The sequence below is a fragment of the Manis pentadactyla genome, chromosome 1 (assembly GCF_030020395.1).
Source record: "Manis pentadactyla isolate mManPen7 chromosome 1, mManPen7.hap1, whole genome shotgun sequence".
Classification (NCBI taxonomy): domain Eukaryota; kingdom Metazoa; phylum Chordata; class Mammalia; order Pholidota; family Manidae; genus Manis; species Manis pentadactyla.
In genome coordinates this window covers 232,430,333-232,456,384 of record NC_080019.1, presented here as the reverse complement: position 1 = coordinate 232,456,384, position 26,052 = coordinate 232,430,333, and the positions used below count along the sequence as shown (strand labels likewise).

The 26,052-nt window shown below is 44.0% G+C and overlaps 1 protein-coding gene across 1 annotated transcript in view; it reads left to right on the top strand.

The window, feature by feature from the left end:
• Positions 1–26,052, top strand: part of CACNA2D3 (calcium voltage-gated channel auxiliary subunit alpha2delta 3) — a 717,352-nt gene that overhangs the window by 214,353 nt on the left and 476,947 nt on the right. Inside the window, exon 4 of the mRNA XM_036878109.2 lies at positions 11,821–11,880. Coding sequence (XP_036734004.2) covers positions 11,821–11,880 — 60 coding nt within the window. The remainder of the gene's footprint in view (positions 1–11,820; positions 11,881–26,052) is intronic.

The following is a 26,052-nucleotide window of genomic DNA, read 5'->3' as shown; positions in this document are numbered from 1 at the left end:
ACGTCCACGTCGGCGTGCATGGTCTGAGTCTTCTTAACAGTCTAACCAAGTGGAGTGTCGTGGAGCCATTCTTAACCCCATAACTCACTTGCTGGGTCACTTTGTGGTGGCTTCACCCTCTGAGACTGTCTCCCATCTGTGCAGTGGTGTGTGTGTGTGTGTGTGTGTGTGTGTGAGTGACAGCTCCCCAGGGGCTATCGTAAAGCTTAACTGCATAGGCATAAACGTTTGTACTGTTCCTGGCCCAGAGAAGGGCCTTCAGCATCTTTCTGGAACACTCTGGCCTTGCTCCAAAACATTGAGCTCCTTTGGAATTTTACTGGAATTTAAAAAGCATTAACCTCCAAATATATTTTACGAATTTGCTCAGACTATATGGAATTGCTAATACTCAGTCACTTTTGACTCACAAAGTAGAAGTTTTATAGGGTGATACTGACTACTTCTCTGTGGGTCTACTTAAGTAAAAGAAGGGGACAGGGCAGCAGAAAGGGGAGTGGGGCATGCCCTCATGCTGTGCTGAAATGAAGACTCTGTTTTGCCTGGTCCTGTAAGACACTGGGAAGCTGCAAGATTCCAAAGCACAGGGCATGTGTGATAATATCCAGAGCAGGCGTGGTGTCCACATGAGGCATCGCACAGACACTGGAGGGAATTCCAGTTTTGGGTATTAGTTTACTTTTATATAAAATGGATTTAGTCCTTTATTAGCTCTGTCTTTCTTCATTAAGAAAAGAAATCCTTAGATTTTTACTGTTAGCATGTATCCTCTATCTGCTTATTTCACTGTCATTTTGAAATAAAGTTATAATTAAGGGTTGACAGAATGGAGGGTTGAAGTTGAGAACGTAAATGAATAACTTCCCATAAAAATTCCAACCTTACATGCAATTTCAGTTCATTACCTGGGCATTAAAAAAGGGAGACCTGGCTTATCCTTTAAGCCAGCTTCTCCTCCTTGGGAGTTTGGAAATCTTAGGTCTGGTTCTGGAGGGTGAAAATGCCATTCCTTGAATGCAAGAGGAATAGATGAGAGTTAGATGGGAAAACTAACAGAAAGTGGGTTTAAGGCACACGTACTTCCTACAGAACCTGCCTCATGTGCTCAGCTCCCACGGGCTCCAAAGCTCGTGCGCACAGCAGCGTGCCAACAGGTGGGTTCCCTTGCCACCTGCATTTTGAGTTGACGCTGTCATGTTCTTGGTGGTACGGGGCCAGGTTTAGAGCACTGGCTTCAGGATTCTGTTTCTACATGGTTGGAGGGGGGCCTCTTCTGAGGGCAGTGAAGCAGTGGGGTGTAAAATATTTGGGGACCAAGGTCATAGGAGCAGTCTTATCTTTCATCATTCTGTCTTGATTTCATTTGGATTGAGCTTCACACGTAAGGTCGACTTTGCCTTAGGAAGGGAAACCAGCTTTGTTCTATTACCAAGGATGCTTTCAAGAGTGACCCAGGCCCTTTTTTTTCTTCCCCCAAGGCTCCCAGAATGCTATGAAATGAAGAGATGACAAAACATAGTTCAAAATTGTGGTCTATTTTTAATATTTACGTTTAACAAATTGCTGCTTTTTAACAAAGAGCACCTATAGAATGTAAGTGAGCTCTTCCCAAGGAAGAAAGGATATAATACAAAGAAGGGACAGTGCAGCATAGGCTGTGTGGTCTAAAGGCTTACATTTAACCTTTCCTTCCAGTGCTACTGTTCCTCTGTAATTGTACCTGTCATCTCTTTAGGAGACAGTAAAGGAAGTCTAAGTTTAAGGCCCTTCGAGCGAGAGGGCCGGGCCCAGTGGCTCTCTGGGCCATGGAAAGCATGCTGGGCCACCCTGAGCTGGGCGTCCAGGACAGAGCTCAGGACTGGCTTGTTACTCTGAGCTGCTCTTATCTCCAAGCCTGCCTCCCTTGGTGCCCCTCCTGCCCTGGCACAAGTCCATTTCTTCCTTCCTTCCTCCCCTCCTTCCTTCCTGTTTTTTTTTTTTTTTCATTAGAGGAGTCTGGATTTATTTCCCCAAACATCCCTCCCTCCCACGTTTCTGCTGTCTGCACTCGGCCCCTGCCTCTGCTCCAAACTGGTTCTTACCCAGTCACCCTCTGGTTCACCCAGTCAGGCTTGAACAGAGAAGCCAAAAACCCTTTGGGTATTCCAAATAAGGAGGGGTATAATATAGGGAATTTAAAGTTCCCTCCATAGTCGGAAGAACTTTTGGATGTGAAGTTCAGGGAACTTGCTACCCAAGTTCATAGTGTCAACACACCTTCTCTACAGCTTTTCTCTTTATTTCCTTGTACCTTCTGATAGTTTAAAAGATCTAGATAGCTTCAGTAACGTTTAGCTCTGTGAGACTCTGCAGCCTCCTTTCTTGCTGCCTGTCCCCCACCCCCGTGCGGTCCTGCCCCTACAAACCAAATACACTGAACCACTTGCGATTGCCTGATTGTGCTGCGTTCGCCTTTCCCTCAGGACCTTTGCACAGGCAGTCTGCTCCTCCCGGACGGTCCTTCCTCTGTTTTCTGGGTCGGCTCTTGTCCTCTTGGGGTGATGTGGATAAGAAGCCCCTTGTGCCCCGTAAGCTGGTCTAGTTCATCTCCCCACAGGCGTCCGTAGTGTCTCTCGCCTCCTCCTGCTGGGGCTATTGTCACCCTGAATTGCAGTTGCCTGGTGGTCTCTTTCCCTCCCTAGACTGTCCAGTTTTCAGGGAAAGGAGCCATCATCTTTTAGGCTTTATGTCCCCAGCCAAACCTGGATACTGCATTTGTGCAGCAGCCGTATGTCGAGCACTGGCCCTGCGCTCAGTGCTTCTTAAGCATGGAGCGCGTCACCGTTCCGTAGGAGGTGGGGATGGTGCTCCGAGGAGGGGTCATGGGAGCTGCAGAAGCAACGGTGATGGGGGGGACAGCCTCGGCCCAGAGGACAGGACAGGTGACAGAGGCAAGTCTGTGGGGGTCTGGGGCCAGCGAGGGAGGGGCAGGTGCTGGGGGCCAGGCTGTGATTGATGGGAAGCCATCAGGGTGTTTCGACAGGGGTTGGTGCCATCAGAATCACCCTTCAAGGTGCCTGTGTATAGACTGTGTATCCAGGGGAGAGATGGCAGTGGGGTTGGTGGGATTGTCACAGAGAGGTGATGACAGAAGTGGCGAGCGTGGAGCATGTTTTGCAGGAAGAGCCCGTGGGACTTGCTGGTAGATACGGTATTGCAATAAGCGGCATCTCTGCTCCCAGTTATTCCCTTTGCATTTGTTTTTCCAACATGGCTGCCAGATTAAGGTAAAGGCGACTTCAGGTTCAGAAGGGATCACACCGCTTTCACGCCCAGGTGCACGGGACACAGTATTCCTAAGCCTGCCGATGCCCTTGCTTGCCTGAACCCGCTGCCCGCTGTTTTGCACCTCGTCCCCCTGTTCCCCGCCCATCCCAAACCCCGTGCAGCCCTGCCGACGTGCTCAGCTCCTACCTGGGAGCCCCGGTGTCCGTCCTCTCCCTCAGGCTCCCTGTCCCGCCATTCATGAGCCTTCCCACTGGTGCCCGCGCCCTGAGCGTTCCCTGCTCCCTGCGCTGAGCTTGCAGACGCTTTAACCTCTCTGCTCTTTGGTGTCCCCGCATGTGAAGTTGGGAAGGTACCTGGGTTTCCTTTAGAAGAGGTCGCGAGGAGTGACTGGGTCAGCTGGCTAAAGCACTTGGGGGCAGCTTTGCACTAGGGTAGGAGGTGTGAGACCCGGTAACTGTCTGCTGTCGTCACCTCGTGTGGTCCTGCTGTCACAGCCCACCCCGCACTGCCCTACCACGTGCTTCTCCCCGACTGGACGGTGAATGTGCCTGTCAGCTCTTCGGTCTGAGCCCCTGATAGCTCCTCTCACGCGCTTCATCGTTGTCATCATCAATGATGCGAGCTAGCATCAGTGGGCATTATTCGCTAGGTGCCGAGACTGCCACCCAGGGTGCTCTCTGACGTAGCCGGAGCCAGTACCCAACGCCAGGCTGCCCAGCCCCTCAGTCTGCTCTCTGGACCAACACGGTCTGCTCCCCCTCAGCCCCCGACTGAAGTCGCCTGTAAACACTTGGATGGATGGATGGATGGGTGGGTGGGTGGATAGAAGGGTCAAAAGGGAGGTGGCGTAGCCTTTTCCCCTGCATCAGGTTTATATAAAAATCCATCTTGCGTGGGTTATCTTAATGCACATGGAAGTTCTTCCACATGTTCCACTTTCCAGGAGAAAGGGAATTTTCCTTTTCTGGCCATGGTCGGGGCCAGGGGCTGGAGCAGCCTGCCCACTGGCCGTCCTGTGCTGTGTCTCGCAGGTGCCCTCTGTCAAAGGAGCTTGTTTTGGCAAACAGCTGACTCGCTGTGCCTGTGCCATGCTGGGGACACCAGTCAAACTTTCAGTGAAGGCCCTTGCCTCATTCCATTTTCAGCCTCGCTGATCAGAGGTGGCGCTGCCGAAGCTGAGAAAAAGACTGGTGCTTTCCGAAAACGGGTCCTTGGGGGACAGGCGCAGCGCCTGTGTTGGAGAACACAAGGTCTGGAGCCCTTCCCTTGGCAGCAGATGCACTTCCACGTAACCTCCCTGTAGCTGTGAGCTTGAGCTGTTCCAGTTCCCCCGCTGAGAGCCACCGGTGGGGGGCACAGAGTCCGTGAGGTCCCCTTGTGCCATCGAGCTGTGTTAGGCCTGCAAATCTGGTGTCTTCCCTTACCTCATCTAAATAATTTCTTACACTTGTGTACAATCCTTAAAATGTTTTGTATCTATGTTCTCAACCACTTCACACGCTGAAATATAGAGTATGGGCGATACTATTTCAGTTCATCAGATGAGAAAACCAAGACTCAGGATTTCAGCCGAGTCAAGCAGCCAGTTCCCAGAGCAGGACAGCCTGGATTCAAACGCTTGTCCCTGGGCTCTGAGCCCCGTTTTCATGCCCCTGGACTGGTAATACTGAACAGACCCAGAGCTTCTTGAGGGCCAAGGCTAAGTCATCCATTTCTTGGCGTCTCACTCAGTTCTTGGTGCCATTCCAGTTCCTCAGTAGGTTCTTAACAAATACGTGTTACCTTGAATGGAAGCCATAGAAGTGCTCTTACATCCGGAAACAGACAGACGCTCTAAACCCCGTGGACCTCTCATGGGGACCCACCACCTTGCTAACATGACGCTCTGCCCCGTGGACCTCTCACGGGACCCACCACCTTGCTAAGATCGCTGCGCTCCATCCCATCTTACGCAGCTGTTCGCGTCTTCCTCAGCTGGCTGGGCAGAACCTTCAGGGCTCTGCTGCCCTGGGTTCCGTTCCAGACCTCTGGGTAAGCCCCGGAAAGGGGTAGTGAGGGCTGGGGAACAGAACTCTGTTCACCGCCGCCAGAGCCTTCAGTGACAGGTCATTTCCTTTCATTGTGGAATACAAACGTTCATCTTTGAACCCACACGGTCCCATTCATCCTGGACCGCCCCCCTCAGGAGGTTAATGGCGGTGCTATTGCCCACAGAGGAAATAGCTCAGTTACCATGGTAAACTGAAGAGTCCAGAGGGGACTTTTCAAGGTCTATGGTTAAGTAGCCTTGATTTTGATCATCAGCTCTAGACCGTTCCCAGAAGGGCTACATAAGCAGAAGACCATTCTTTAAAATGTTGGATCATTTGGAAAAATTCCTTGAGCTGTGATATAAAGTGGTGTCCTCACCCTACCTTCTCCCCAGCTGCCTTGGCCTTTGGGCAGCCCCTTCCGGAGCAAAGTTGGCCGTTTCCCTGTTCAATAACTTTGCAAATACTGCCGTTTGCCCAGGCCTCCTTAGCTGCAGAATGAAGTGGCTTTGGTTTGGAAATTGGCCGTTCATGTGGATAACAGGCATTAATTTAATCAGACTCAAATTGGTAACAGGCATCTCCTGTGGCAACAAAGATAATTTGTTATTGATTGTGATCGAATCTTCAGATGTACACTCTGGGTGTCTTTTATCTTGTAAAAGGCTGGTGTGGGCTTACACAATCTGACTGAGACAGGAGGGGTGTCGTGGGGGATGAGGAATGCGCCCCAGGTACATACAATATGTGTTTGCTCTGTTGTCCCATTACCTGCTTTCTCCGGGAACGTTATAGATTTGCTTTTATAATCCACTGTGAAATGTTTGCCATTTTTACAGCAGAAGAAATCTTTGCAGCTTGCAGGCAGAAGGTCATTTTATATAAAATGTTCGTTCGTGTGCAACAAAGCTTATTTCTTCTACAGGAACAAAGAAATAATGAAGACTCCTTAAAAGATGCTTTTCTCTAAACAGGCAATCATCTTGATTGTCGGTGACTTATGTGCCATTTCTGTTGGAATTGAAAAGGAGAAACAGTTGGATCGATAAGGGGTACTGAACATTAGGAAGCTCTCAGTCATGGGTCTAGCTGCAGTCCCAGCCTCTCAGGGTGGGAGGGAAAGATGCCTTGGCTCCTCTTGTCTTAGTGTGTCCATCTCGCCAGGTGATTTCTTTGGCCCCAGGTTTACTGCCTGATGGTCATCCATCGATGTGGTCGCTGGGTTGGCTCTGAGCTCTGTTTCTAGCATTTTCTTGCCTCTAAGCTTTGTTTGCAATGTTCCATGAGCTGAAGCACTTGGCACCTTTCCTTCTGGGACCCCTCTTCTCCATGAGGGGGCAGCTTTAAAGTCACTTGGGGGAAGCTTCCTAGCCTGCCGGCAGCATTCTCGGTCACTTGTCCCTTTATGTGGCTTTTCCTTGTGCCTGTCCCTGGTCCTCTGCAAACCACCTCCTGTTGTTTTGTGGCTCACTGGTGGTACCCGTTGGCAAATGGTCATCCGATTACTTTAGTTACAAAGGCGGCAAAGATTAATGTACACATTCCACAGTGCTAAGAACTCTATCATGAGAACAGAAGGGAAGGGATGAAAATGTAAATGCGAACATCTTACTTTTGTTCTTTCCAGCTTCATGGTTTTTAAATCGTTGGTTTCTGACCCTTCATGCAAGAGAAGAGGTGTTTAAAATTAGTCCTGGAACCAAATCAATTTCATTTTGTCCAGATTCCCAGAGACATCTTTTCATGTGCTGACAGCATTTAATGAGGATAGAGAGTTTTCATTTTATTTCTGGGGTCGGTTGAGTTTGAAATGTAGAGGGGACTTGGGTTTCCTCTATCCGCATGGCTGCAGCTGGTCAGCGTGTCAAGTTCAAGCCCCCCTAGGACACCAGGCCAGGATGGCATTAACCCTGGGTGCCCACCGATCGGCAGGAGGTGGCACTCCTCACCACAACTCCGGCCCCGAAAACAAGACCCGCTGAATCTAGTGTAAGTAAATGAGGAACTGTGTCATGTTGGTGAAGTTATGATCACTTCTTGGCCACCGAGGGTGGCCCCTTTTCTACACTAAGCTTAGCTGTTGCTTATTTGAAGGAAGATTCATGGTACCTCAACTCTGGTATTATTGACAATTCAATAATGGCTTGAAGTCAGTCGCCAGTGAAGCCGAAATCCATGTTAATGATTATGGATTTTTTTTCTTAGACTCCCCTCAGTTGAGCGTAAACCTTATGAAAGAATCATGTATTCATTGCAGAGAAAAATGGCAATAAAAATCCTGGTATGAGTATTAAATGTGTTGTTGCAAAATGTTAAATGAAAACCACTAAACATATTAAGTGCTTTGAAATCTTTGTTAAATTCCAAAGTCCTATTGTAACACCATTTACAAGGCAAAGCTTTTTAGCTTTAACATGAGAAATAAAAATAACTTCTTTCTTTGCTGCTCCATATGGTTTTCATATTTCTGTTTTGCTTTAAGGATTTCTGGCCATGATTGTTCCCTCCCCCACTGACCCATTTTAAGGATTTTTTATTTAAATGTTCTTTTCATTTGTACATAATTTGTTCACTCCAATAGAATCAGTAGGGGTCCAGTAGTAAGTTACTTTGGTTGTAGAATCACATTTTCCATTAACCTGCCCCTTTCGTGGTGCACATTTCTATCTTTTTTCCTGTGAAGCCAAAATGACCAGAAACAAACAAACAAAATGAAATACAGATAGAACAAAAAAGTCATTTTCTTCTTCTGATCCAATCTTTACTTTGACTTGTGTCCCATTTTCCCTTTCCTGGAGCATGACAGAAAGTTTGACCTCTGATGTCTTCAACCCTAGTCTTGATTTAAGTGCTTTGGGGAGGAGATGGGAGAGCGTGTGGTCGGCAGCATTGTGCAGATTGTATGTGGGGTCAGTGTAACAAGAAATAAGATGTGATTTTGAATGAAATGCTCCAACAGCCACTCTCCTGTTGGCAGTTCTCCTTTTACCACACCTGTGAATTTTACCCGTGGCCTATGGCTGCTAGCATTTCGTATTAATCAATATAGCTTTTGTTTGTATTTATTCCACTAAAAGAGAAGACTTATTTAGAAATATGAAAAGTCAGGGGAATGTGCATCAGTTCATGAGTTATAGCTTAACTTGTAGGCGCTTTGTTCCAAAGCCAGGATGTATATTCCAGTTGTTGTCATTTTTCTTGAGTAAGGGAATGCTTTGGCATTAAAAGGGGAGGAAATCTGTAGAGTCTATTTTCCCTTAACTCAAAGCTTTGTTTTGAATACTAGTCTTCAAAGCCATTTTTATTTCCAGTGTTCAGTTTTAATTAAAAACCACATTCACAATTCTGTAATCCCATCTGCAGATACAAAAGGGGAATTCATACAAGAGAAAATTAACTCATTATTATTAAAAGAACACTGCCTTTCTAATAGATACAATAGAGCAACAGTTTTCCTCAGGCTCAGAGGCAGTTCCTTATATAATAAGTAAAATATGAGCAAATTTAAATGGACTCTTCATACCTGCAAATGGTAATCAAACTTCTTTTTAAAGCCTACTTAATTTGACTTAGATGATAAGGATATTTGTTCAGGAAAGAGACATTATATAGGCTATTTTCTACTGGAAAGCATCAGAGTTGGAAGTTGAAGGGTCTTGAATTTGGTAAATGATGATTCAATTCATTTTTATTTTATTAACAGCAGGAACTCCTGTCCCCAGGACTATGTTTTAGGTAAATTTATGGCACGTGATTTCCCCCTGAACATTTCTCTTATCTCACTTACCTTTATAACAATGTTTCAGAAGAAAGATCAACTATCCTTTGTTCTTTCCAAAAGGTGCATGGTTCTGCATGTGCCCTTGCTCATCACTGTTGTGCATAATAGCTGAGCTTGTCCTTGAGGTACTCCCCCCTCCCTGCCTGGAGTCCTCCCGGGTAATGTAGGCCTGTCTTCCTTGGCATTGGGGAGCAGATTGGGATAACCGTGTGGCTGGCTGCATGAAGGGTGTGTCCTTTCAAAGAGTCCTGTTCCAAAGTTATATATTATTTGCTTCATATGAGACAACTAATATGTATAGCTACCAGTTGACTATTTTTTTTAAACCTGTTTCCTCAAGCTTTGTAGTGAGCATGAAGGGAACATATCTTCATGGAAACAAATGTGTGAGGTAAGCTAAAAAAAAAAAAAAAAAGGCATGCTGCCAATTTAATTTGAAAATGAACATGAAAACTCTCCAGCGGAGTCCTCGCTGCTCCACACAGAGAACAGTGTGTTACCTTCTATGTTCCGTGTCTTGTATTGCAGTGTTTGTGGTTAAAATGTTTCATGTCATGTTATATATGAATATATCGTGTGGTATGTAAGATATATACTTATATACGTACACAGAAAGGTAAATGAATACTTTTATATAAGAAATGCATTTCATGCTGTGCTCTTTCATAATTTCAAGTTGCCCACTATTTCCATCTTCTCTGAGTTGTTGGTGTTATCCTACTTTTTTGTTTTGTTTTTTCATTTTCAATTCTTCACTTTTTAAAATATTATCTGTCTTTGACCTTGTGGAATTTTATTTTGTTTTTACCTTTTGATCATTTGTACATTTCATGGACATTTCTCCTGTGGACTCTCAGTGCTTAGACATTATTGAAAAACAACTTCTATGTATTAAAGAAATAAAATGCATGGCTTTTTTAGATAATGTAAAGGGTTCACACATGCTTCATGTTTGTACACAATCTATAGAGCTCAATATGTAAATGATCTCACGAGACAAGTATCACAATTCCAAATCTGTTTCAAAGATTAAGAGAGTAAAACCCTCACAACACACCAATTTCTTGTGTCACTGCCTGTCACTCGTCTGTCAAGGTCCACATGGATATATTTGCAGATTGTGTCATGTGACCCCAGGAGGCAGGCAAGCTTCCTCGACCACGATGATTCCAAAAAGACCGTGATCTGATGAAAGCTTGGGGTGATCACATCCAATCTATATAGATAGTGTCTCTCTTTCTTTTTCTTTTTCTCTGATTCGGCCAGACGGGGGTGGGGCCTGCAAATGTGCATTTCTCACAAGTTCTCAGGTGACATGGGTGCTACACTTTGAGAACCGCCTCTTCCTGTGTTTGGGGTGAGGACAGGAAGGCCAGGGAGGGGAAGGCCCACCCAGCATCTCACAGCGTGGTGGATGACAGTTCAGTTAGGCCGCGTTAGAACTGGGTCTTCTGGCTTCCGCCCTGTAATTTCTCCTGGGACCTGTTCTTTGATTGACCAGAGAAGGAAAAACCCCTTCCTTTACCATCTGAAGGAAAAAGGGGAGCCAGGTTTGCCACCCCTCCCAGATTCCTGTCTGCGGGCAGCATTGTCTCTGCCTGGCCTGTCTCTTTCTCTGTATGTCCCGTGGAGTGAGAAAGGGTTTTGTGGGCAATACTGGTGCCCAGTGTAACCCGACTATTTTTCAGTCTCTTCATTTCCATGTCCAATTAAATAATTGTCCGTGGAACATTTTCCTGTTGATTTGTGATCATTTAGATATCAACACCAATGTCCTAAATTTTCAAACACAGCTTATTAAACTCAGGTCTGTATTATGTCAAGAAAAAGCAAGTTGCCGACAGCATAAGCTGCAAGAGTGACCAAAGGAAAAATAGAAATGGCTGAATTTTTACTTGTATCCTAAAGGTTTTCCTTTTGGTTTGGTGAAATTTCAGTGAAATGTTACCTCACTGGGTGAGTTTTCTCTAGTTACCTGTAGCCTACATTTTCATGGTGGTAAATAACTTATTGTTGGAAAATTCAAATTAAAGTAAAAATGATTTCTACAGTTGACCAATTGTCTTTAAATGGAATTTCATGAAGTCATTTTCATAAGAATATGATTGGTTGAATTTAATTGGCAAAGAATAACAATTGCTGTGTATTTATGGGTATTGCTCATTGACTTAATCTCAGTGATATTTTTTATTGGGATGCAGATTGTCAAGATGGCATAGGTGCACCATAAAATTCAAATAACTCACCTGATAATTACATACTAGAACTAGGTGCAGAAAGAATTGACCTTGAATGATTGAGGGAATTAAATAAGTCATCATTTCCAAACCATTGGGGAAGAAAGTATCCCACTTAGAGTTGGACTCAATTCGATTCAATAAATTTTGACTTAGGGCCTTCTATACCCAAGGAATATACTTTTCTAGGTAGGTTTTGGCATCCAAATATGGCCTCGGGGACCAGTATCTTTGAATTGTTATGAAAATGGATGCAGCACACGTGAGCATTTATACACGTCTAATGACAAATGTTTATTGGGGGAACTATAGGTGAATGTGAAGGCAAAAATCAGATCTTGACACTGATGTTGTTATTTTCAGTTTTGGGGAAAACACAGACGCCAGGTCTCCGTACACATGCCATTGTATAATCTGTCATTTTTGGGCAATGGAGTAGCGTCATTCTTTCTATATTCTTGAAAGATCACACTTCTGATCCTTGTGTTGCTTTCTGTCTTTTCAGCGTCTTGTAGAAGCTGCAGAGGAAGCCCACCTGAAACATGAATTTGATGCTGACTTGCAGGTAACCCATCATAGTTTGAGTTAAACTGTTTTATGTGTTTGCCGCCACAGGAGAAATCCTAGGTATAGCGGCGATACCAAGTCTCAGTGGTTGGGAGAGAAAGACTTTTGAGAGATTGGTACAGAGTTGAAGTAAATGTACCTATTTCTTGACAAGAAAGAGTAGGTATCCCCACCCATTGACCATTGTGACAAGTTACAGTAAGTGGTGACACACGCTCACAAGTGTGTAACTGGATTTCTGGAGTTAATCAGTCAACTGACAATAATCTCCATAACTCTTAATGGTAAACTGATAAGATAGCAGAATATATCCAAATCCCACTTTCCTGGCCGCATTTGAAGTGTCAGAAGCAATGTTGTGATGGATCTAACCTTGAATAATGGACTGTTAATTTTGTATTAAATTAAATCATTCACAGACATGGTATACAAATATCTGCTTACTAAGGTTCTTGTAGTGGATCTTATATCTGATCATGGCACACAAAGATTTGAATATGGACTGTGCATCAGGTAATACTATTGTATCAGTGTCGAATTTCTTGATTTTGACCCTTGTACTGTGCTTATGTAAGAGAATGTCCTTGGTCTCGAGTTCTTCTGGAGCAAACAAGCATTTGGACCTGTTAGGCCCACAGGAAGGAGCGACTTTGTAGAATGAAAAAGGAAGTCAGGGCTGTTTGGGAAAATCTGGTGTTTATGGCTCATGTAGTCAGTTTTATTCTGAGATCAGTTGTCTGGAAAAGGCAGGTGGGCAAGGGAGGGCATGACTTACTGGACTTCAGGGGATTATGTATCTTTGCACAGAGAAAGAATGTTCTGGGGTTCAGCTCAGCTAACCTAGAGCTGCTCTTTTTGTCCATCTGAAACTATTGCTATCTTCTAAGAGTGTTTCTACTTGCTTCCTATTATTGAAGCTTTACAATAAAGTCCTGGTGCAGCTGATTTCCTCGTCCGACATGGTGCCGTGAACAGGAACACAGCATCAGCATGTCTCTCCAAAGGGAACATGAGTCTCCAGACGGGTATAGTTTTTGTTCTCTTGGGAACAGAGAAGGGCAGCCCACATTTTCCTGCCCAGTCACGTTTGGTATGAGCAGAAGAGAAATAGCAGAGGCTATATAGTTGTGCTCTGAACACAAGAGTAGATGTTGAAATAATCGGTCAATGTTAGAGTGTCATTTTACTCTGTGGACCTCAGACTTGGGGGACATCTCTGGGTGTGCTTTTGTGGAAATCCGTAAGAGAGGGGGGACCCTTGAGAAAAGCAGAAGTGTACGCAGGAGCGTGTCTGCTCAGGGGAAGGTTTCCAAGCTGCAGATCTTCAGTGCTAGTGAGTGTGCAAGTCTGTGAACAGCTCGGGCGTCAGCCGCGGGACCGTTCCTGGCGTAGCAGGTCTGGGTGTGGGCTCAGCGTTTATTGCTACAACGGTCCATTAGAGCTGATCAATTGTTAATCTGGGTTTTCGCTGACCTCTCGGCAACCCCTGCCGGTGGATTGTTTTTATCAGAGAAATTTCAGACTACCATCTGTTCGCAGTGAAATAATGCCAGGGAGGTCCCCATGCTATTAGCTCAGAAGATGCGGGAAGCTGGGAGTCTGTTTTCTACAGAAAAAAGATGTTTTTTGAAACTTCCTTCACTGTGTGGCTTCAAGTTATATCGTCTTCGTGCCATGTTCCCAAATAGAGGACGGGTGACGGGTCTGCCTCCCGTTCACCTAAGGCTGGACTGTCAGTGTCATCGTCGCGTTCGCTGCTTTCAGAGCAAAGACTTGGCTTTTCACTGCTAGAATCATCAAAAGTTACCCAAAGAGAATCATGTTTCCTTTATTGCCAGGATTTTATTTTCCATTTCTATTTCCTCTTACAGTTGCTCAGAGGCTTTAACATTTTCCTCCTGGGCTTATGGCCTTGACACGGTGGTCCCCCTGTAAGGTCCTTAAATGTGGCATAAGATTGTTAGTTCTGTGTTGGGGTAAGAGGCAAAACACAGGCTGCGTAGGGCAGGCAGCCCGTGGAAGCATGCCCAGGGCCGCCTCCTGCAGTGGGGCCAGGGCCGCCCGGTCTGCATTGGCTGGAGGGTTTGCCTGTCAACACATGTCAGTTCGGCCCTGGGGCTTGTCCCCCTTATGGTGGCCTCTGGGCTCTAGACGGGCCTTCTCTGGGCTTTGTTCTTTATTCCCTGATACCTCTACTAGGGCCGTCTTCCATTTTAATTGATGTAAACAGAGGCCTTATTAAAATGGCATCTTCCATTTAAAAAATTTTCTGCTTTGAGTCAACATAGGTTTTTAATCTAAAGCACATAAGAAATTGCTAATTATCAAGAAAACAGTTTAATTGTGGTTAATGTGATTATTTTAGGGTTTCACCTTCATTATTTTGATGACCAAACCTAACTCGGGGTTGGGATGTGTAAGCTGGGGCGGCCCTAGCCCCATTGTCTTAGCCATTGGAGAATGGCCAGAACACTAGGTCTGCACGTGGAGCGAAGCTCATGGAGCGCCTTCCCTTACTTGGTCTTTCTTCTTGGGTTTCTCCACCGACAGCGAAGAAGAAGAAAAAAATATTTTTGACAGTTTACTAAAAACCTGCTTATCTTTGGAACACAAGCGTATTTTCTTTGAAAGCTCTTTCAAATAAGTGTCAATTGTACAGAGCTGGTGCATAATGGAAAAAAGAGAGAACTGTGCTTTTGAATGGTGCATCCTGTAAAAGGCTTTTCCATTACAAAGTTTTCTATAATAATTTTCTTTGTTGTTTTGTAAGTATAAGGGGAAAAAAAGCCTGGTTAAATTCAGAGGGATAACAAAAGTGTGAGACTGGAAAGGACTGGTGTGTATGTGGGGGTGCAGAGTGCCCTGAATGACCCCTCTTTGTTCTCACCAAGCTGCGGTTGCCTCTCTGGCAAACACAGGGCCCTGATTTCAGAGTTGGGGTGAAGGGTTTGGAATGGAAGGGTGCAAAGGCTGCTAATGGGGTGGCCTAGGATGCTGGCAGGAGCGGCCTCCCCTACCTCTTGGCCGCGGCCCATCACAGTGGCAGGTCTGTGTTGGAGACTCAGGGGAGGAGAGGAGACACTCCGGAGCCCTAGCATCAGTGTTAGGATGTCTATAACACCATCTACTGGGAGAAGCAAGCCTTTGACAGATTAGAAAGGATATGGAGGGGCAGAGAGCAGCTCGGAGCTGTCCTTACCCTGACATTTCCCTTCTGGCAAGTGAGGCTTTGCCTGGGGAAGAATGGTATATTGTGAGCAAGAACAAAGGACGCTGTTGGTAGAGACACTTCCTGAGTGGAGGAAATTGCTGAACACATGGGGTTTTCTTGTATTGCTGTCAATCCACCCGTCCTTGTCCCTTTGACTGAATCAAGTGTTGAGCTTCTTGCCAAGGGAGGGTGTTGGAGCACAGAAGACCCAAGCCCCAGAATTAGTGTTTTTCCAAAGAGGTAAAAAATTGACTTTTGTGCAGTAAACAAGAAAAATAAGGTCACACCTACGGGAGAAATAAATGAAAAGACAAGGACATTTTTACACTCGTTGTATTAAAATAAATCCCTTTTTTTCTGATGTAATTTATGAGAATAGGACTTATTATTTTCCTTTTTTTTCTTTTTATCAGCTTGGCAGGGATGTGACAATTAGTTTTCTTCACTTTAAGATCTTGTATTAGACATTACCTACTTAGGACTCACCACATATCATTTACTCACTAGACGGGTTTATACATAGTTTTCAAGGAATTGGTAAGTGTGAGCATTTTAATATCAGTCATTGCTCAGTTGTTACATGCACACACAAACTCTCTGCACATGAACTATCATTTTTGTTTGGCTAGAACAGTATAACTTTTCTAAAGGCCATTGCGATGTCATTGAACCTGTGTGAATCAGTTGTTTGGTGGTCACATGTTATTCTCACTAGCCTGACTTTTGGTCATGTGAGTGGAAGAAGGGGTGGCAGGGGAAGCCTCTGCTTGATCCAAGAGAGAGGGCTTACCCTGGAGGGCTGGACATTTAGGTCCTGATAGATCTAGTCCCAGCTGGATCATTAACAGGCTCAAAAATCTGCTGCTGTGGCATCTTTGCTCATCCGTGAGAAGATGCACTTGTAACATCTAGGTTATTTCTAAGCTCTCAGCCATCTCTCATGCACCATGATTCACTCAATAGTTATCAGTGGCTCCAGTGAGTCGGGCACTGTGCTGTGGACATGACCGTGCACCACACAAAGGCCGTCTTTGTTCTTATGGAGCTCACCATCTAACAGGGGTGACAGACATCAAAGGCATGATGACATAATTATTAAATTTCAATCATGGTCAATGAAGGAGAAGTGCAGGGTATTATCACAGTGCCTGACAAGGAGACCTCACCTAGTCTGGGGGTTCAAGGGGCCTTGGAGCAAATACCTGAAGGGTAAGTTTTGACTGAGTGGATATTCTAAGTGTATCTCCACTGCAGCTAGGAGAAACCTCCCCAAATGCAAGAAACCCACAATATCTTTATTTTTCTTAAGCGTGAAATTAAAATTATTTTATCTGCTTCCATAATCTTTCCTACCTCTGAACTCTAATGATACTTTAGTTTTGCCTCTTTTATGAAGCTTATAACTTCCTATCCTGTTAATTTTATTCATATGTGTCTACTTCTTGCTTAATTTAACATTTATCCAGAAGTCAGTACCTGTTAGGCTCTGTTCTAGGGACTTCCACAAACTGAAATGTGACCCTGATTTCCCAGGAAAGTTTTTAAACTATTTTTTTTGTAGTTGTTTCTTTAAAGAATACAAAAAGCATCCTTAATTTAGGTGTGAAGTGTATCTAGACTCAACTGAGTGTGTGAAGTACCATTTCACCTGAAATAAGAACCTTATAACAGTGGTTTCACCGTTTACCATTTCTGGCACTCTTTATGTCTTCCTACAGATTTGAGTTTCCATCTCTTATTTCAGTTCAACCTGAAGAACCTCTTACAGGTAGTATTTTTTTTTCATTCCAGGGCTGGTAGCAACAATTTTTCTCAGCTTTTGTTCATCTAAAAATATATTTCTTTCACCCACACTTTTGAAGGATAATTTTGCTGGATAAAGAATTTTTACTTGATAGTTTTTTTTTATCACTTTAAAGATACAGTCCCATTCTGTTCTGATCTTTAATGTTTCTGATGAAATGTCAACCATCATTGTTATCTTTGCTCCTGTGAATGCAATGAGTAATTTTTCTCTGCTACTTTCAAGACTTTTCTCCTTATCTTTGATTTTTGGTATACTATAAAGTCTGATAAACTAAGGGTGTTCCTAGATGTGATTTTCTTTGTGTTTATTCTGCTTGAAGTTTGCTGAGACTTTGCATAGTCTCACCATCTTTGAAAATGTTTTTAACATTTATTTATTCAAAATGTTACCTGTCCCATTCTCTCTACATTCCTTGATTGGTCTCTAAGTTCACTTACCCTTTCTTTTGTAGTCTAATCTGCTATTAAACTAACCAGTGAATATTTTATTTTATATATTGTAGTTTTAGTTCTAGCATTTTCATTAAATCTTTTTTATACTTTCTATTTCCTGCTGAAATTTCCTGTCTATGCACCAGTTATATTCATGTTTTCTTTTAGGTCATCAAACATACTATAATAGCTGTTTCAAATGCCTTCTCTGCTAATTCCAGCATCTGGGTCATTTCTGTTTCTGTCGACTCCTTTTTTCTTTTGAAGTCACTTTGTTTTTAGCTTCTTCACATGTCTAGTAATTTTTTGTTGTATGCCAGACATTATATCTTTGATTTTTATAAATTCCTCAGTGTAACTTAGTTTCACCCATGTAGCAGATGTTCTAAAATCACGAAATTTATTGAGTCTAGTTAAATTGGTAATTGGGAAGCAGTTATTAAAGAGACGAAGAGGTAAAAATGATACAACATACAGGGCAGCCTCCACTGATGTTATCTTTTGCCTTCTCACATCAAATAAGCAGTGAATACAACATTGACTTCTTTGCTCCCAAAGAACCACACAAGGCCATCTTTCATCTAAAAGAGAAAAATGCATTTTTGTTATATAATCTTGAATTATGAACACTGTTTCTTAAAATATTTTAATTTCTACAGCTTAATTATATTAGTATCATCCTCTGTTCTAAATTCAGATAAAGGTATTAGTATGAACAAATTTAAAGATAAAAAGTGCAACTTTATAGCAATGATGATTTGGTTTTGTTCAGTCATTTTATAGTACAGAAGGGAAAAATGGCAGTATTTGTTCCTTCCAGAATTATCTTTTATTTGCTTCAGCAATATTTTCATATTAATGACCCTCTCTTTGTGTTTAGAAACTCTGGGTCTTTTATCTTTAATTTTATTAATTACAAACTATCTGGTAAAACCCCATGTATTCCCCTTCTCCTAGTCTTTCTTGCTACAACATGCTTTTTTCTACCATGACTGTGTATATTTCAATTTGTAGGTAATAGTGGGTATAGAAGTCTGAATTATTGCTTTAGAAATCACTTTCTTTCTTACCAAAATCATTGGTTCTTTTGTGATTAACTCTTGGGCTTTCTCAAAGTTGGAAATATCTATTTTAAAGAAATATTTGTTTAAAACACATTTGTTTTAAACAATTTATTTTAAGCACAGTAAAACACAACCAATTCAAAATGCATTAAACATTCCAATTAACAAATACTTTTAAAGTTCAGTTTTATTGTTTTCATGTACACAATGTGATTGTGGTGATCAGCCAGTTTGGAAAGGGGATATTTTGGGATACCAGGTCTGTTGTCTTAAATCTACAATAGTGTTAGAATAACACTCAGTGGCTCTGTTAATTCTATATTCAGATCCCATAGTACATTTCCAGAAACCTCAGTGTCTCTCATTAAGATAGCTGACTGCAGAGGTCAGTGGCAGGCCCTAAGAATTACCTTGGGATCTTCCAGCAAATTCTTTGGCAGCACTAGGAATGTCCTTAGGTTGTTGGTTTGTTAACAAGGATCTTCTGGTCTAAGGATTTACCAACTGTTTCTAAAGTAAAACTTGAACCTACTGGCAATATAGAAAGTAGACAGTTCAACAGAAAATTTCTAATCTCATTTAAGCCTGTTGATAAAGCCCCTGATATGTACACAGATGAATAATTCTCATCCCTTCTACTTTAAGGTTAGTTTACAAAGCCTTTGGTATGGTAATCCTAATTCTTCAAATTAAAATGTCTTTCATGACTATTCATTACATGACTTTCATAATAATTTTAGGACATTTCTTTTGCTGGGTATTTAATATGAATAGAATATAGTAATAATGATAATAATAGACACCATTATCAAAAATATATTAAGTACAAGCAGTGGCTTAATTGCTTCACAGACAGTCTTTCATTAATTTTTCTCCTCACAATCCTGTGAGAAAGACACTATTATTATCTCTGTTTTACATACAGAGAAACTGAAGATGGAGAGGTCATGTGTTGGGCCTATAATTTTACCACAGTGGAGGTACTGTGCCCAAGTCTGTTGGCCTCAAAGACCAATAAGTGACATTGCTTTACAGAACCATAAGTTCCACTAACTTTAATTTGCATTGGGGAAAATATAGGGAAATACATTTATGATGAAAGTTTTCATGGGTTATTGAGAGGTCTATCAAAGTCTTTGAAAATAAATTTTCTACAATGGTAAATTCTGACCCAGAAACCTAAAAAACAAACAAAAAATCTCTTAAGATATAATGATTTATTAAGAATGATTAATCATTGCTTACTTGTATTAATAAAAATGTACACGTTGGGGAGCCCCTTCCTCATTTGGCAATTGGATCTATCGTCTGTGCAATAGCCCTTACGAATAATACAGAGGGACGTGTATGTGTGCATTTGTGTGACTTTAAGAACCTAACTCCGGAACTGAAATGACTTCTTTGTTCCTTAGTTTATTGTATAAAGAAATTCAGAACCAAATTGAACCTTTGTTTTGACTTCTGTAGAAGTGATTATGTTGTGCATATAAATGTATTCATAATTACCCTTCTTCCTAAAAGGTTTTAGATGGCAGAGAACATACAACCACCAAGAAAAAAAATTTTTTCTAGGTCGGCCAGCCTTTTGTAATCTCATTCTACGTGAGACTGGCTGAAATACAGATTAAAGGGAGCAGGACTGGAAAGCAGGAGAAGGATTTACAGCATCCTAGTAAGATTTCCTGAAACCCAGGTCAAGAGTACAATGGGCAGCAAACAGCTTTTATCCGGTCACAATGCTTTTTTGATTACAAGGAAATAAAGACGATTTATTACGGCCGCTTATGTTTGCTGATTAATGTTCTAGATGAGGTAGATGATTAGCTGTCAGAGAGTGTCTTTTGAGCACAGACACCGGTGTGAATCCTGACCTTCTTTCCTTCCGAGTGGTGAGCCCCTTGGCAGATTTCTTGAGGGGCAGATTTCTTGAGGGGCTACCAACTGCATAATCTGTGTAATCAGGGTGACGGTATCCTCCCCGTAAGGGTGTCAGGCTACCCTGGGCTCACTGATCTAGTAGTCAGCGCACTGTCTGGTGTAGAGGATGGTCCCAGCTCAGGAAAACCGTGATCATGATGTGATCACGCCTTTGACCACCACCCTTGACATACTCCCAAGTTTATTACATCTAGAATTGCGTATTTAGCCTCTGCCTCCCCTGAGGACAGGGAACCCTGAGAGGCAGGGGCGCGCCTGTTTGTCAGCATTGTGACTGGGGCACAGGTGCACAGCTGGTACTCTAACAGTTGAAGAAGGACAGAGTGACTGAAGGGAAAAAAGGAAAGATCATCTCAAGAGTGAGATGCCCCTTAGGAAGGGGGTTAAAAGCATCCTTTGCTGAAGAGGAAAAGGAAGGCAATGCTGCTGGCAGCTTGGCAGTGACTTTGCAGGGCCGCCCGGGCTCACAACCGGAGCCCCGTCAAGCCTCTCTGGGACTCTGGCTGGGCGCCAGGCATGGGTGTTTCGTGCCCACAGAGTGGCTGAATCCCAGCCGTCTGTACACGCCTGGGTGCTGGTAGCAGATAGCGAAGGCCCCTAACTGGGCAGGCAGAGGAAACAAAAATGGACAATGTCTCTCATGCTCGTCAGCTAATTTTGGAGGACGGGGCTAATTGCTCAGTTTAGTTTTGTTATTGTTTTAAACATGTTCCTTTATGTGTCAGAAGATAAACACAAACAAGGGACTACTGCTGCCAGGACATTTTTATATTTCTCCTCCAATTTCATTAGTGGCATTAGAGGAAATCTCCCTCTAATTGCCTTAAGCATTCTGTCTTCATTATTAAGTGCCAGCCATTTATTATATTCTATACCTCTTTTTAGCTCTGTGTGCCGAGTTTTCCTGGGACCTTTTGAATTAAAAATGACCTTGAACTGTAGGGCAGGTGGTTCTGGAAGCATGCCCTTCCGGTTTAGATTTCCAAGAGCACACTGGTGCTCTTAGATATGTCTTAGCAGAGACAGATGTCTGATGTCTGGGGCTGGTTTCCTTCTACTTGCAGGGAAAACATTAGCTATTAGGTTAAAATCAGCAAAACTCTCTGTGGAGCCACCTAAATCTGATTTTACAGGTGTGTGTGCGAACTTCTACCGTGACTCTCAGTCATTTCCCCACCCTGTCTCAGGATATCATTGGAGAGGAGTTCTGGGATATTGACTCAGATCAAGATCTTAAGCTTTATAGACTGTCGGGTGAGGTATTTTGGTGGCTATGACTCTGTAGTCCTCGCACCAACCTGTTGGGGTAGGTACTGTTATCGCCCCCACTTCATAAATGATAAAACTAACATTCAGAGAAGTTAAATAAATTATCCAAAGTCACATGGAAGGATATGGTGGATCTAGGATCAGAAGCTAACTGGCTTTAATTGCATGAACAGTGCTTAAGTTTTATGCTTTCTACACAGTGCAGCCTCTGTTTATGAATATTTATTTCCCTAGTCTTTGATCTGGTCCTGATGGGTGATTGGAATGTCATAACTTTGGAAAATAGACCATCAAAAGTACAGGTTGAATTCGATTGAGTCCGGTAGGTGTTGTGTTTATTCTCTCGCTCCACTGGGTCACAGCATTGCCTCTTGCGTCATTTGATACTATTGTTCCTATATTTTCTGAAGTTACCCTTTCCAGACCTCATGATGTTCTTCCTGGGGAGCTGGTGGCCCAGCTCTCAGGTGAAGCGAGAGGCACCTTTGGCGAGATGGTCGCGCAGTGAACTTGGTGGTGGTGTGTGCGAACATCTATTGTCTGCAGCATTTCCATACCAAGGCCCTAAGCATTCCGTCATTCACATGTTCATTATTTTCTTGAATCTACCTGTAAAGGAAAAGCTTCTAGAATGTTTCCCTGAAACTTGCAACAACAAGTGGACAGCCCTCAACGCAGTGGAGGTGGCTGATACAGGGAGTCAGACCCGCTGCTCTTCCTCTGCCTTTTACCCTCTTACCTTATTGTTGAATAGAGTAAAGGTGGGAAGAAGGTAGACCAGGTGACACCCACTCTTGAACAAGGAAGGCCTAAGGGGCCTCTTGGGAGTGTCTACTGATGGGAGTCATGTGACTGACATATATTCTTCCACTGTGGCCCTGGATTGGGAGAGTTCACCCAGGTGCACGGGGGGAGCCGTTGGTGCATCTGCTGTTCTGGGAGAGAGAACTGTTCCTTGCTGCCTGAGTATCGTGTCGTGAGGGTTGGCAACCGGGGCCGGTGAGTGATGAGGATTTAATGAATACATAAGAGAAGAGGAGATTCAAGCCACTGAGCAGCGTGCTGTCCTAGTCACTTCCCATTTTAGGATGGTGAGATATTTGGGGCAGTGAATTTCAGGTGATCACAGATGAGAGAACGTTCAAGGGGCACTGGGTAAGAGGTATGCCCTCACCCGCACTTCTAACAGTGGGTGGGTAGTCCACTGCACGGAAGGGCTACGAATCAGCTCTCAGTTTTATCCATTGTTTTTGTTTTTATAATTCAGTCGTAGCTTTAAAAAACCTGATTCAGCCTCTGTCCTTGTGCCCATTGTTCCACGAGGCAGAGAAGATGTGCTTCTAATTTATTCTGTGCTTCTAAATGCAGTGTCTGCACGTCAGGGTTCACTGGCTCGAGAGAGGATGAACCCTGCTTTTGTAAAGCAGTTAATTGAACCTGGTAACGATTACTGTCCCAAGTCCCCTGGGGTTGTGCTGGTCCCTGTGCATCATCAGCCAGTGTACTGAGCTGGGACATCAGCTGGGACACTGAGGATTTTCCAAAAGGAAGCAGCGAATTGGAGTTTGTGCTGCTGACCCCAGCTGCAGTCATGTCGGTAACCTTGTCTGGGTTTGTGCCAGTCTCTGGGGCTAGAGACTCGTGAAGCGAATGCTTCCAATTCTGAAATGTTTAAGAAAGTATTTGCAATACAGGCAGCAGACAAAGGACTAGGTCCTACAGTAGAGACAGAACTCTTCCATATCAGTCACAAAATATCCCAATAAAAATTCATGTCGAGATGCTCGAACAAGGAAAAGAAAAAGCAGGGAAAAACCATTTTTACTTTCCAGTTGGCAAAGTGATGATGGCGATAATGGTGGTGACGATGATGATGGTAGTGATGGTGGTGATGGTGATTGTGATGATGGTGATGGTGGTGATGGTGATGGTGACTATGATGACAATGGTGGTGACAGTGTTGATGACGATGATGGTGGTGACGATGGTGATGGTGGCAGTCATGGTGATGACGATGGTGACGATTATGGTGATGATAATGGCAGTGACATCACATGTTGGCGAGGCAATGGGGCTCTGTTGGTGCTACCACACCACAGGTCAGTTTTGCAGAATCTTGTCAGACTAAACTGCATGGACTAGGAACCATCCACACCTGCTCACAGAAACACTTGCACATGTGCGTTGGAATTCAGCACCGTTTGATTAGTGAAAATCCGCAAGTTGTCTATGTGTCTACCCGTGTAAGCAAATGAGCCCATGTTGTATCCAAGCAATGGGATTCTAGGTAGTGGCTCAAAGGAAGGAAGCAAATGCCCAGGTAACGACAAGGATCATACGCAGAGCATAGGCTGTTGACTTTAAAGAGCAGAGGCAGGATTTAGAATTATTTATACAATGTGATATACCTTAGGTTAAAAAGAACGTGGCCCTGCAGATACTGAGGGACTGTCTATATATGTTTGTTATTACGAAGGAAAAGGTCTGTTGGTAGCATCTCTGGGGAGCTGGTATTAGTGGGGTCAATAGGACATGAGTACATCTGGAATGCTTATTAGATTTTTACAAGCAAATTTTGGGATAATCAAAATTGAATTTTTGAAAGTTTATTTTTTTTTTAAGAAAAAGAGAAGAGATGAATTAGTGGGTAAATATCCATTAGGTCTGCTACCTGCCCTCAGAAGTCTCCAAGGGACGCTAGAAATCAAGAGCCCCAACAGTGGAAGATTTGCAGTCACTCCTTTTCATTTTCTTATTTGGTCTCTGGTGAAGATCAAGTGAGCGTGTGGGCATCTTGCTGTCCCCTGCACCCTTGGCCCAAATATGGTGCCTGGCATGAAGCTGGCACTGAATAAATATGCGTTGAATTGGTATTGAACTTGGAGGTCTGCTGTGGAATGTTTGGTTGGCGCTGCAGCCTTGTACCTGGTGATAGATTATTGTCATGCCTTCTAGTCTGAGGTGTCCTGGCTTCTGATTCTGGAGAGGGGACTGTGTGCACAGGCCCTGGGTTTACATAAGCCTCTGCTTTCCTGAGCAGAAAGTCCCTTTGCCTGAATAAGAGATGGGCGTCCAGCCCTCCAGCCCTGAGGCTTTTCTCTGGCCTGCCTCGAGTGTGCGAGCAAGGCCTGGCTTCATGGGTCTGCGGCATGTGTGGGCACATGGGGTCCCATGCTCAGAGAGGCCTGGTCTTGCTTTAATGTGCTGCTGTCTCCATCTTGGCATTCTTTTTTAAAAAATTAATTTATTTTTGAGCCCAGAGCCCATTCTTCCTTTTTGAATTGTACATTTATTTTATTATATGTCAGCTTACATAAAAAGAAGAGGGAAATAGGATGTGGTGACTTAAGTAGAAATATACTGAAGATATTAACATAATTTTTATGCTTTAGCAAATATGCTATAATTCTTCCAGTTTTATTGAAAAATAATTGACATACATCACTGTGTAAGCATAAGGCATACAGAGTGACTTACACACATTGTAATATGATGACTAAATAGGTTCAGCGAACATCCACCTGATTTTTCATGGTCTTTAATTCCTTACGTTGGAATGTGTGTAATTAAACACCTTTTCCAGACTTGGCAGGTTTGCTTTGACAGACAGCCCTTCACCAGTCAGCTTCGTTTGGGTTTCTGGGTGTGTCTGCTGGTAACACCCTTGGGCGGGCGAGGCCTGCTGTTGCCTATTTGGGGGCAGCTGCGTGCGCTCTGAGGACAGGGATGGGCACATGCCACTGGCCGGGAACCGTGGTATAGGGGTTCTGGCTTGGTTCCCTACCCTCGTGAGACCGCAGGATGAGCCCCGTGATTGGCTGGATTCCCAGCTCAGGCTCACTAGGTGGGTGGGATGGGTACTGCATTTGGTAATAGCCGGGGCTGAGAATTAGCTTCCCTGCCAGGGCAGGCAGCCGGCCAGGGCCCAGGGCCTGCGCCCCTCGTTCGGAGGCCCGAATCAGGCCTGAGTGTGCCCTGAGCTCCCTGGTCCGGTGGTACCCCTGGGGTTGCCCTGCATGTGGGGGAAGCCACGCTGTGCAATCTGCTCGGGCTGTTGAATGTGCAGGTTCCCTCCCGCTCTGGCTGGGGTCCCCGGCCGGACAGGCTGAGGGCTGTACCGAGTGACGCCTGGGGCTGCAGATCAGCCTCCCTGCCCAAGGAGAAAGAGAATCAGCTCTGAAGCCAGTAAAGCTCTTTGGTGCGTAACTGAAGCTGCCCCACAGCCCAAGCTCCCCGGCCTACGGGGCCACTGGCCTTTGCACACGACTGGCTCTGCCTCCCGCCTCAAGGGCTGCCCAGCTGCACAGCCTTCAGGACTGTTGCCAGCCCTTCCGTTCACATGGACCAGAAGACACTCCACATTGGGTGGGGTGGGGCTCAGCCCCTTGTCTGCGCGTGGACAGACTGGGCTCTAGGATTCAAATCTCCTCAAATGAGGCAGAGAGATCTG